Source organism: Lissotriton vulgaris, chromosome 4_1 (genome assembly GCF_964263255.1).
Source record: "Lissotriton vulgaris chromosome 4_1, aLisVul1.2, whole genome shotgun sequence".
Lineage (NCBI taxonomy): Eukaryota > Metazoa > Chordata > Amphibia > Caudata > Salamandridae > Lissotriton > Lissotriton vulgaris.
In genome coordinates, this window is record NC_141691.1 from 1,418,564,569 (window position 1) to 1,418,577,073 (window position 12,505).

At 45.9% G+C, this 12,505-nt stretch overlaps 1 protein-coding gene across 1 annotated transcript in view; it reads left to right on the plus strand.

Moving 5' to 3' along the window:
* PSMA8 (proteasome 20S subunit alpha 8) overlaps positions 1-12,505 on the plus strand; it is a 542,764-nt gene that overhangs the window by 202,647 nt on the left and 327,612 nt on the right. Inside the window, exon 3 of the mRNA XM_086966944.1 lies at positions 10,394-10,518. Within this exon, the coding sequence (XP_086823070.1) occupies positions 10,394-10,518 (125 nt within the window). The remainder of the gene's footprint in view (positions 1-10,393; positions 10,519-12,505) is intronic.

The following is a 12,505-nucleotide window of genomic DNA, read 5'->3' on the forward strand; positions in this document are numbered from 1 at the left end:
CGCTGTTCAGAATGTGCCTACATTTTAGGTATAACAATAGTGTTACTTTAGGTTTGCTGCCAGTATGTGTTCTGTATCTTGATATTGTAATACCTGACAGATTAGTTGCAACTTTGAGTGAAGTAACAAACTTCCAAACAGCGTCTTGACTAGGGGTGGGCGGAACTTGTTGAGCTTTACTCCACAGAATTCCACAGTTATTATTATTATTATGTTTCTTATATAGCACCAGAATCGACCCCCGAAGGAGTATCTCCGCGCTTGCCTTGGGAACCCGTCCTGGCTTTTCCCTGTGAGATAGCCCCTACAGGGCATCCCCAAGGTGAAAGCCAGGCATCCCGCGGCAGGGGGGCCGTTGTGGAGATTAAGCAAGCTTAATACCCAGAGTTGCAGAGTGTGAACCCATGATTAGGTCAGGCATCGAAGCGAGAATTATCGAGTCCATGGACATTTGAGCTCAAGACCCTGCTGCGCCAGGAATTGAACCCTGGTCCCGGGTCTGACCTCTGCTTCAGGGTCTGCCTGCTCTAACCAGTGAGCCACACTTCTACACCTAAGCACTGTGCTAGATTCTGGTCAGTCATGCTACTTATGCAGATTTTTAGCACTGGGAGCTTGTCCCACGCTGTAAAATCAGCAAGAACTGCACCCTGCGGCGCGCCAGAGGGCGCGGCTTCTGTTTGCCACATGAGAAGCAGTCTCTCTCTCTCTCTCTCTCTCTCTCTCTCTCTCTCTCTCTCTCTCTCTCTCTCTCTCTCTCTCTCTCTCTCTCTCTCTCTCTCTCTCTCTCTCTCTCTCTCTCTCTCTCTCTCTCTCTCTCTCTCTCTCTCTCTCTCTCTCTCTCTCTCTCACTTATTCTCTCTCTCTCTCTCTCTCTCTCCTCTCCCCTCTCTTTCTCCCCACCCCCTCTCCCTCCCCCTCTCTTTTCCCCCCTCCACGTACTGGAGCTTTTGCTGAACTCCCCATACCAGAGTTTACCACCCATCCCTCGTCTCAAGCCCTTCCGGGTCTGAGCAGGAACTTTCATGCACCCAAACCCATCAACCGAAACCTGTTAATCTCCTAGATGCTGCTTCGGTTCAGGGAGAAAGCTATGAAGGGAATAGATGCAAGCTGTCAGCCCCTTCCCAGAGTTGTGCATCTCCAAATGTAGCATTAACTATTAAATGCATTGTTGCTGTGGATTCACATGTGTTCATTGTAGGAGAGTAGGGTCTGCTATCCTATGGTCACCCCAAATTTTTGCTTTTTGCTTCAGTGGTTTATGACTTAATGTGGCTGTGGGCCTGCTAATCAGACCCACAGCCTGCTGTTCTCTCTCTAAATTACTGCCAATGCACTCTAGGTGCATTACGAATTGGATACTGGTTCACCTTATAGGCACCTGTAACAATGTACCACAGGTACCCAGGGCATAGGTGCATCCAAGGCCTACCAGGGGCTGCAGCATGTATTGTGCCACCCCTGGCCTCGCCTCCATATTTGACACAACTGGCTGATTACTCAGCTGGGGTAAGTTGGTGTAATCACCTCTTACTTAGGTATAATATCCCTATGCCTGACCTTAAACTGGACACATATGTTCCTATCAGCCACTCCTATGGAAGGCCTCATCAATCCTGGAGGCAGAGTGCTTGGAAATATGTGAGATGGTGCTCTAGCATGAGCTGAGCCTGTCTGCAGCTGTCGGGAACCACTCCCTAAGCTGTTCCGGGATACTGCCATACCATACATTCTTAAGTGCATTATAATCCTCGCGGTTATATGCTATGTTTGGTTTGGCTTTATCAAAACATGTCGAGTAAGGTGTCATACGAATTGGAATACTATCCCCTCGACAGTTCTGTCGACGGGGATAGCATTCCACCCTTCTAGAGGGACACAACATGTGCGTAGCCTTAACCCCGGTTAAAGTTAACCAGAGCCTCAGCATCACAAAATGGATGCTGCCACCACAGACACAAGTCTGACCTCCTGCTGCTGGGGGTCCTTCCAGCGAGGGAGGCTTGGACAAAGGGTTTCCTGCCTTGGGAGGTGCGAGCACCACCCCAGACAAGGTTTTGTGTATTGGGTAGGACAGAGCTGAATAGATTGAGACATGCCCGGGGCACACAAGGTGTCCCCGTGCATAAGCCAGTCCAAACCGGTCCTGGGACTTTCCAGACCCAGGCCTGGCGAGGAGCTGGACAAAGGAAAGGGGGTGTAACCGCCCCCCCTTCCTGGTCCCACCCAGAGGAGGGACCTAGTAGGTGATCCACCCCTCCGATTGGGAATAAGAGTGGGAGCAGTGCCATTGCACAGCAGATCATCCTGAATCAACTTTACACGAAGAAGAAGACTGGACTTCGACATTCTGCTGCACAGAAGACTGAAGAGAATCTCCCTTGTGGCCTAGGAGTGGCCACCCTGTGAACACGGGTACCAACCAGCGAATCGACGTCTGCTTTGCCGCCGCCTCCCGCCGGAGCCCTGAGCCTGACAAGACCCAGACTCCCAGACTTCTCACAGCCCCATCCACAGTCCCTGCAAAGAAGGGACCCGTGGAGGCACCGAGAGACGTGGGACCGGACTTCTTGGAAGACACCCGAAGAGCTGACAGCACAGCACCAGAGGCATCCTCGATGTTGTGCTTTGGGGACTGAGAACCCCCACCACCGAGCAGCCCTTGCACCGAAGATCAGCCCCCCAGCATCTCCACGATCTGCGTGGGGCCCTTTTGCATTGTGCCACTCGACGTGCCATCCCCGCCACTAGCCACGTGGTCAGCGGCCATCTTGGCGACGAAACCGAAGAACTACACTGCAGGTCTGGTTGCTCCAGACTTGACCTAGCTCCTGTAAAAAGGAGCACCCGCTCTGACCTTGCTGGTCCGAGTATTAAGCCTTTTTTTTCGACTCCTGCGTGGCTTGCATTAGCCAAGGCCTGTTTGCTCCGATCAAGTTGCCGACACCGCCAACAGCAAGAAGCCTGCGTGGGACAGCTTGTGACCGACTCCTGGACGTCCTCGACCCCCGGTGTCCACGAGGCTGCAGAGAGAAGCTACACCTCAATGCCTGTTTGCACCCGACATCGCTTGGTTCCAATCTGGTTCCACGGTAGTCACTGGCTAGTGACTTTGAACATTGTCCCCTCTGCTTTCAGGTCTTCACATCTTCAGATCCACCCTTGGATCCACCGGAACTCTTCACATCGAGCCGCCTGCAACATCTTCAGCTCCAAGCACCATCGACCAGCGTGACGAAACCCGACACTACTTCGACCCTATGCACCCGCTTCCTGTGGGTGAGGTAACTCCGCTCCGCCGGTGTTCCTACACTGGTACACACCTCTAGGGCCTGTGTCTCAAGTTTCAGCTTTCTAGGTCACTCGGAAGGTTCCGAACTAACTAACTTTGTACTTTTTACGCACCATAGACTTTGCATTGGTGAGTGCGTGCACTTTAAACACTGCACCCGAGTCCCGCGGGCCTTTCCCGACTTAGTCACTGCTAGTCTCGAATAGCTCCAGCGATGCCCTAGGCCTGTTTCCTTTCAGATTGGTATCTCTTATACCACTTTCTTAGTATATGGTTTAGGTGGCCCCTAGGGCTCATCCATATTGTGCAACTTTTGTGTATTTTAAACTGTCTTGTGTTTAACGCTTGTGCTTCTGTGCTCATAAAGAGTCCAGGGGATACTTTTAGTTAATAAATCAATATATATTTTCAATATATATCTGTGTGGTGTCCTTTCATTTGGTATTCAAGGGGGTTGTGTATGGTAATACAGCTGGCTTCACATGCCTTTCAGAGTTTAGCCTAAGACTGCTTTGTCCACGTTACCACTAGGATAACTGGTCTATAAAGTTGACTTACAACCAATCATCATAAGGGTTGCTTGGCATGGTACAAAGTGATCACTAGAATTAGTGAGCATTATATACAAGGCCAACTTCTCACATTCATCTATTGTGAAGGCAAAGGCTTTACAAGTCAAACTATACCATCCTTTGAGTCCATTGCAGCTCCTCCTACTCACTTTACCCATATTAGTGCGAATCAGAGTCCCTGTCTTTTAGAATTAGTCAGCACAGGCTCTTTACTATCTTGGCGAGCTGAACCTACACACCACTAACACAGCTTCCAGTTACTCCTTGGTCATGCGTTCTTCTGATGGGTTACCTGATCTCTTTCACAGCAGAAAGGCCCTCTTGTCTGACTGTGTAGTGTGCAACTAGTTGTAGGCTCATTCCCCTGCCTCCTTTGGGTCTGTAAAAAAGAATATTGACCCCTTTCTACCCAGTATGCTCTACTTTGCAGGGAACAGCTACTTAAACTTAAGTTTACACAGGTGTTTTAGTGGTTGGAAATCATCCAGCTGCAACTGGACTTTCACCATTAAAGGAGAACAGCAATACCTTGGTTCTGTCAACTGTAAGAGGACCATGCCTCTGCAACCTCTGCCTAAGCTAATCACGAACCCTAAAATGAAGCTGCCATCGGTCTCAGTGGCGTTAACAGTATTCTATGCGCTCATTTCACAGTTAAGTAATGAAACTGACCCTGTGGACCTCCCACCTTGCTGAACCAGTCCTTCAGAGTGCTGTGCTCTGACCCTCACCTACTCTAGGAAGCCCACCAGTTTGTGTAAGTTATTTGATCACCAGGCGTAAGTTATGTTGTAAGCGTCCTTTCTTATCCTCCTCCCTTTACTTAAGGAAGATTATCCTTGCTTGTACCTTTTTCATTTGTGATTGTTTGAGTCCATTTGAATATTTGTGTCTTGTTCCTGATGACCTCACATATAGGTGGCCAACACCCAGGGCAACTGGATTGATTTTTAAGTTCCAGTGCATGCCTTGTAACTTTGAGTGCCAAGAAAATTGAGTCAAGTTTGTCAGAGGGAGATGCCGCATCTCATTTGACCCAATTACACTGCATTATCGCAGGGGAATATGTTGTCCCAACCACACCTCACTTTCCATTTTACCAGAGACAAAAATAGATCGATATTATATCTGGTTGCATTCAGTTTCCCTATTTTAAGATGCAAAGAGGTCAGGGGCAAGCCCTGTAAAATAGTTTGCAGAGTGGCTGTTAGTGTCTTCTGAGGTCATTCATTTTTCTCCTTTAGTTGGGCTCAAACAATGATGTCTGCAGTGCAGGATAGAATTTCCAACTTTAATTGTTTCTCATGTGGTCACAGGATTGGCCAGCAAACCAATGCATGGTTATCAAGTCTGTTGTGCTCAAACTGTCAGCCTATTTTGTGACTCGATTTCATATATTCTTGATTTAATCACGGTTTAATGTTCTGTTGATCTTGCACTCCTTGGTGGCAGCAGGGCATACCACACAGCTCACCTCCACAGATGCCTTCATTTCTGTGTCATATTCGCCCCTGCCATCCTGTCAGCTGGCTACAAAGGATAGGGAGTGGTCTCCTTAACTGGGCTAGCTGCCCTGAATTTGTAGTTGCTGCCAAACTTGGGTTTGGCACGCCTGGAGGGAGTATAAATGCTAGGATCATTCCCTGTCCCCCCCAGCTTATTATGGTGGCGGCGGTTTGGCCCTTTGGCTGCAGTCAGAGGAGGGCTCTACTCACTTTGCTTTCTCTTCAGGCCTTATGCAACATGGTCAGAGGATCACACCCTCTGCCTCTAGTCTGCCCATATACACCTCGAGCTCACTTGTTCCTGGCATCTCAGCCACAGCCCCATAGCACTAAATCAACTGATTTTCATTGGGTCCAGCTGGGTCACCAAGCCCAGCGTCCTAACTCATGATTAATGTTACAGGGTTGGGTGCTTGTGGGGCACTCAGCACCATCGCCAAGCCCAGTGGGCTTGCTGAATCCCAGCCCAGTGTCACAGATCCTCAACGGACTGGAAACGAGCATCGTAGGACCGGTTTCAGGGTTTCACCCCTCATCAGCCAGGATAGCTTGACTCCGGTGGCATGGAGAGCATGGGGCCCATGTCTAGGCATACCCTTCCCACTCAGGGTGACAAATGCAAAAAGAACAATTGATGTAGAGAATGCAGAACAATGTCATACTTTCACCTTAGTACAGAGATCTGGGCCTAAATCCATATTTTTTTTCTCCCCATGCCATTCCAGTTTGAACCCAGCCGTATGCAAATCAGTTTTTATCCTGCACCCAATGGGAACAGTCCAGCCCGAACTGCCAGGCTAGGTCATGTCTGTGGTCATTTCATTCAGACAGGGCAATTCTGTCAAAAAGGAAACCTGCCTGGGCAGTAATCTCCAACTTCAAACCAGGCGTTGAGTCGCCTCACTTATCCAGCACATTTTAATTTTACTTGAAACAAAAGTTCTAAGGATGGGCGAATGGACAGTTTTAAATAACTTGCCCGAATGGCGTCGCCCAAATAACAACATTGAATGCAGGATGTGTGGCTATAACTCTGAAGCAATGGAATACATAGTTTGTGCATGCCCCTCCATGCTTACACACAGACGGCAACTAGGAGCTCGAACCTGCCTCCAGGCCATAATAGCAGACCTAAATCCTGAAAACACCAAGCTGAGCATTGGGCTCACTAAATTAGTCCACAAAGCGTCAACGCAGCTGGAAGAAATGACATGTTGACCATCATTTATTGACCATGCGCTAGTGGGTTTCTACTCGATGGTCCCTTTTACGATGAACCAATCCAGTTTTAAATTGTAATGGTTTTTTAACTAAACAATAAAGAACATATAAACACTCCAATTTGGCTGTGACTGTTTTGTACCTCTAGAGGACCTTGTGTGTTTTCAGATGAAACACGTTCTTTGGTACTAAGGGGAAGGCATTGACTTTTTCTTTTTACCTTGACTACTGGCTTAAGCTCCCAGGACTTGAACCATGAGTGCTGGCTCATGGCCAATCCAGAGTTTATGGTCCTGATGGATGTAAAATAGGAGTCTAAGGACAGAAGAGCTAATTTTTCCCGGTTGATCATCAACTTAAACTGTTCTTGGGCACAGTCCAAAAGCAAGGAGATGCACAGATCCAAGTAACATCAGAGATGTAGATGGGGTTTAATTGCTCAGGGAAAGACACCATTCTGGTACACTTTTTTCCCCATTTGTCACTAGATCTTTGGCCTCCTTGTCCATTTCGCAGGATGTTACTTCATTCTTCAAATTTCATGATAATCTGAGCTAGAGTGATTTGCCTCTTCAAGGCCCAGTACTTGCTGCCATGCGACTTTGAGAGTATAGGCAAGAAGAAAAAAGTCCAGGGCAAGTTATTGCGACCAGTGGTAGCAGTCTCTGGGTCTGATCCAAGTCAAAGCATGGCTCAATAAATGGGCCATCATGCTAGGTGGTTGTAATATGATAGATCAAGGGGCAAATGTCTATTCCCTGATGGATCAGCTAGGCCATTTGAGACTGGCGTCTGGAATCGTAGCAGGATTGGGTCTGACAGTAGCTGGTAAAACAGGGGGATCATTGCCATGGTCCTCTGGCCATTGGGAGCTGTAACCTTAGTTTAATCCGGGGGGGGGGGGGGGGGTGCAAGGGATCTCCATATACTTCGACTTTGTGTTTAGAACGGGAAACGGCCTCTACAACGAAGCCGTTTCCACGAAATCCTTTACCACGCATGCTTTACAACGCATGCGTGGTTACGAGAGGTTTTACCACGCATACCTTTACTACAAAATACGTAGTAAAGGCATGTGTGGTAAATGAAAAAAAAGGGGGGGTTTGGGGAGTCTCCCCCATAAAAAAAATAAAGCGTTGGGATAAGAATGGGGGCTGGGGGGGGTCTCTCCCCCCCCCCCCCCCCAAAAAAAACTTACCTGAAAAGCCGAAGTGAAGACGAAGCTGAAGCAATCGATGTCGTTAGAGAGGAAACGGAAAGTAACTTCCGCTTCCTCTCAACGACGTACGACCGACGTAACCAAAGAAGAAGGAGAGAGGGCGAGTTAAAAGGTAAGGGGCATTTTAGTAAAATAAATATAAATGTATTAAGGGTTAAGGGCAGGGGTAAATATAAGGAGTGGAGGCAGGGGGCATTTAAGGGGAGAGTTAAAACCTTTATCAAGAGTATGCCCTCACCATGCATACATTTACAACGAAAAACGTTGTAAATGTATGCGTGGTAAAGGTATATTCGAGGTAAAGGTTAAGCGTGGAAAACAAATTCCGTTGTAACGCATGCGTGGTAAAGGCATGCGTTGCAACGGAATTCGTTGTAACGTCATACATTCGTTTAGAACATCTAGGAAGGAATCTGAGCGTATTATCAAGGAACAGTATAGAGGCCACACCTACAGCCAGATCTGACCTGGAACTCCTCATCCATGTGGTTCTAGTCATCCATGTGGTTCTTGTTCCAAGTGTAATCAATCTGTCTACCTTGGATTATAAATCCCGACAGGGATTAGCTATTGTAGGAAAGTCCAAGAGGGACGGAACCCCTAGAAGATTGACCATTGGTACAGGTGTGAACATGTTAGAGCCCTGCAACTTTATAGGTGTCCACTTTTTTTCCTCCAGGAAATGGACTGGAAGGGGTAGTGGCTGGCCTACATCATTGGCACCTGCACTGTTGGAGCAATAGGCACACCAGAATAGAGAGGTTGGATGTCCAGAACGGTTAGTACGGTGGCGCTGGTACCTCCTTGGTGCCTACTGATTCTTCATTACGAGGACATCATTTTTACAGTAGAGAAATTACGAAATCTTTGTCTTTATGACGGCACACTGCCTCTTGCAAGACCTTATGTTTTCTAACAGTGAGCTTGGAGACTGTTTATTGCTTAACGCTGGTTTGCTTCATTGCCACTCACATTTGCTTGCTTCTAAATGGCCAGCTGCCGTAGGCTTTCTTCCTCTTTGTGTGCCAGGACGAGTTCCCCAGCGGTATACCGCGCCAGGATATTCCGGTAGTAGTTGTGCGCGTTACAAGACAGCTTATAACATAACATATACTTCTCCCACTCCATGCTCCTTCCGCTCACCAACCCTCCGCTATCTGCTCCCCCTAGCACCTCACTCCTATTCTCTGATGTTTGTTTGCTTGCCTCCAACTGATCCCAACCACCCTCCATTGTCTAGGTTGTCCTCCCCGGCTATAATAATAAAGTGTTATTTGGATACCTCTAGCCACATCACAGCTCGCCCGCCCTTCTCTCATCCCCACCCCTACAACCTTCGTTGTCCGTGTTTCTTCCCCACATGAACTTCATCCGTGTTGCCTCTACCCCGCCCTCTCCCCCACTGCCCTCACCCACCGCCCTCTCACCCACCGCCCTCTCACCCACCGCCCATCGCCCTCTCCCACCTAACAATACATAATAAAAATTAAAAAAGCTATACACACACAGCGGTGACCTTTAAGCTTTGTTGCACAGCAGCCGTGTTGCAGTTAAAGATGGCTTAAAACCATGGACAAACTCAATACGTCCGATTGGCGAAACCTGTCGTATTTGCCGTACTTGATTTAATCACAGGTGAGCAGTGAGATCACATCTAGTGTATTAAATCAGTTGCATGTTTTTATACCGTTTTTTAAAGTTTCCTCTTGGTCTGTCGTGACTATGTTAAAGTAGTACGCAAATTAACACCAGACCACAAAAGGATTTCACTTTTGACCAAGGCCTTCATTTTTGTTATGTTTAGTTTGTGTCCAATAGAATTTTTCGTGCTCTTCAGAGGCAATTATATGGGAATATGAATAATGGAAACAAATTTTGGGACTTTACATAACTGCAGTTCTATTCCACCGACCTCCTTAGCCAATCTGCCAAAACCTTCGAAAACTCGCTATAAACTTGATGCTCACTATTTGGTTAAAGTTTTTGCAGATTCATTAATTAGGATTGTAGTTATAACGAATCAAAAATAGCTTTTCCTATAATTTACATTTATAATACGTTAACATTTTGATTCTCCACCTCACGATGCAATATTATTTTAATCGCGATGTACATGGTGGTGAACCTTGTGATTTTTTCTTTTTAATTGAACAGAAAATTGTGTAGTGCATCACTAGTGTATGCGCTTTGTAGCTTTACTCTGTTAGTGTTTCATCATCTGTAGTGTGGGCGCAGTTGATATCGGAGTTTGTAAGAAACATGCCTATAATGTTTAAAGTTGTAATACTCTGCTCAATACGTAATCATTTCAGTGCTAAGGATAATAGCAATGGCTGACAATGTCTAGCCTAAAGCAAACTGCTTGTAAACTGATGTAAAGTAAAGCATGACTTGTTTTGTTTTCAGTGGTGGTTCTCGAGCTTTCCTTGTAAAGTAAACTCTGGTTCATTGCATTTAATGTTAAAGATGTTATCAAAGTTAGATTAAAAAATATTTCTCCTCAATTGACAGATTTTTCATTTTATACGAATTTGATGAAAAGGGATATTGTCGCCCTGTGCTGTGTTTAATGATTTTACAGGACTGACTGCTGATGCTAGAATAGTTATTAACAGAGCCCGTGTGGAGTGTCAAAGTCATAAGCTTACTGTTGAGGATCCGGTCACAGTGGAGTACATAACACGCTTCATAGCAACTTTAAAGCAGGTGAGCAGCTATATGTTTTTAATACTTTTCCATTAGGATCTTTTGGGTCTCGTTTAATAACCGCGGGCTCAGCAGGTACAAGCTGAAAAGTCTTTGCAGTGCTTTTTGGCTGCTGCGTTGTATCTTCCTCCCTTTGAGGCTGAACAGAAGAAAGGGTCTGGTGTTCTTTCAAGGCTGGATTGGATTAAACCTCTTGCTCTCACCCCATGCCATGTCAGTTCCCTTTCTCACTGACATGAATGCTGCAAGGATTCCTCTAAATCCAAGGCCACTGAACGTATAGACACCAATGCAAAGAAATGCACATCTATTTAGATTTATTTGGTTTATGTGGGCTGATTACTTAAAAATGGCCCAGGAAAGCTAGATATTGTTCTTTTAGGGTTAGGCTTCTTGTCACTTTCATAGCATTATTTCGATTAGTCCTTTTTCTGCCATAGTAGATTCTGCATATGCATGTAATTGGTTCCCCCGGATCCCCACTACATCAAGTGCTGCATGGTTGTCTTATTTGAATTTTGTTTATTATTTTGTATTCTAATATGGAATCTCCAAGTCCCCTGAAGTTGTACAACATGTTTAAAAAAACATTCTTTATCAATAAAATTGATTGTAGACGCCCTGCTTGCATGTGCTTAGTCTTTCTTCCAGGCACCAACCCAACACATCTGTTGGCATCTTTACATCAGTACCTTCTCTCCGCTTGACAAGACGTGTGTTTTTGCACAGCTTATAATGGTACCCATCACATAGGTTTTTATTTCCTTCTGTTTTTGTTTATAGAGACCAACATATTGAACGATGCAACAAAATACACGAGTTGATCCTTAGCAAAGTCCATCTATAAGTATATTTCATTTAAACTCCCGACGTACATGTATCACTAGTTTTATGTTTCTTCATCCTTAGGCTTATGCAGTTTCAAAGTTGCCCCCTGTATATAGAATAATCCATGATGGATTTGGAGGTGGTAGGTTAAGTTATAAAAAAAAGCCACATAGAGCACTTGTTCTATAGAGCAGAAATTCGGTAAACACAAAACTAAATGATGCTGTACAGCTTCTTTGCAAATCTTTAATTCAAGTAGTTGATCCCTGTCCTAGTGTATCATATCATACTCCAGTGTAACCTCTTCTTAGGAGGCAGAGACCTCTGATTAAAGTAGTCTGTTTGACCACATTTCCCACTACAGGATTACAGAAGTCTCAAGTTATGTATTGCCATGCACATCATGAAAGGTACATACAAAGTGGAACACTAGTTAGCTCACGCCTACCCTCGCCCCACCAACCACACCCCAACTCTGAACAGTGAATGGCGTATTATGAAAATAAATGCATTGTTTTTCCAATCAAATAATGTCTTAAATCAATGTCCTAGATAAGCTGAACCACATGCCCTTCAGTCAGACAGTTTCTGGGCTCTTAATATAGGGGGAACATGTAAAGTTCCCATGGCCAGTCTCCATATACTGCAAGACCAAGAACCATGTGGACAGAAACGAGGTTGGATCCTTAGTTAAGTGATCAGATATGCCAGGTCAGTGCATTGTTTCCTCTGTCCAGCCATAGTCACTCTAGTAAGTAATAGCTGGTAAATAGGTTTCCATGACCTTGGGGCCATCTTTTCCTAATCTTTGGGTGCAAGCCTTGAATCGTGGTGGCAGGGTGTGCGACTGAGGGGAATCCCACTATTTGTTTGCTAGCAACTAAGACCTCTTTCCAAAAAAACTGTGATGACTGGGCACAGACACCAGGTATGGAGTGGCATTCCCGACTATTCAAAGGCTCTCCCATCACCTGTCTGATACCCCGTGGAACATCTCATGGATCTGGGGGGGTTAAGTACTACCTGGGTATTCTCTTCAGGGCTGTTTCCCTATGATGCACAGATACGCTCTGTTTATAAATGTCCCTCTGTAATACCTTTTTATCTATCTGGAACAAGTGCCCAATCCCCCAAGTTTCTGTGCCGCCTATCTGTATAC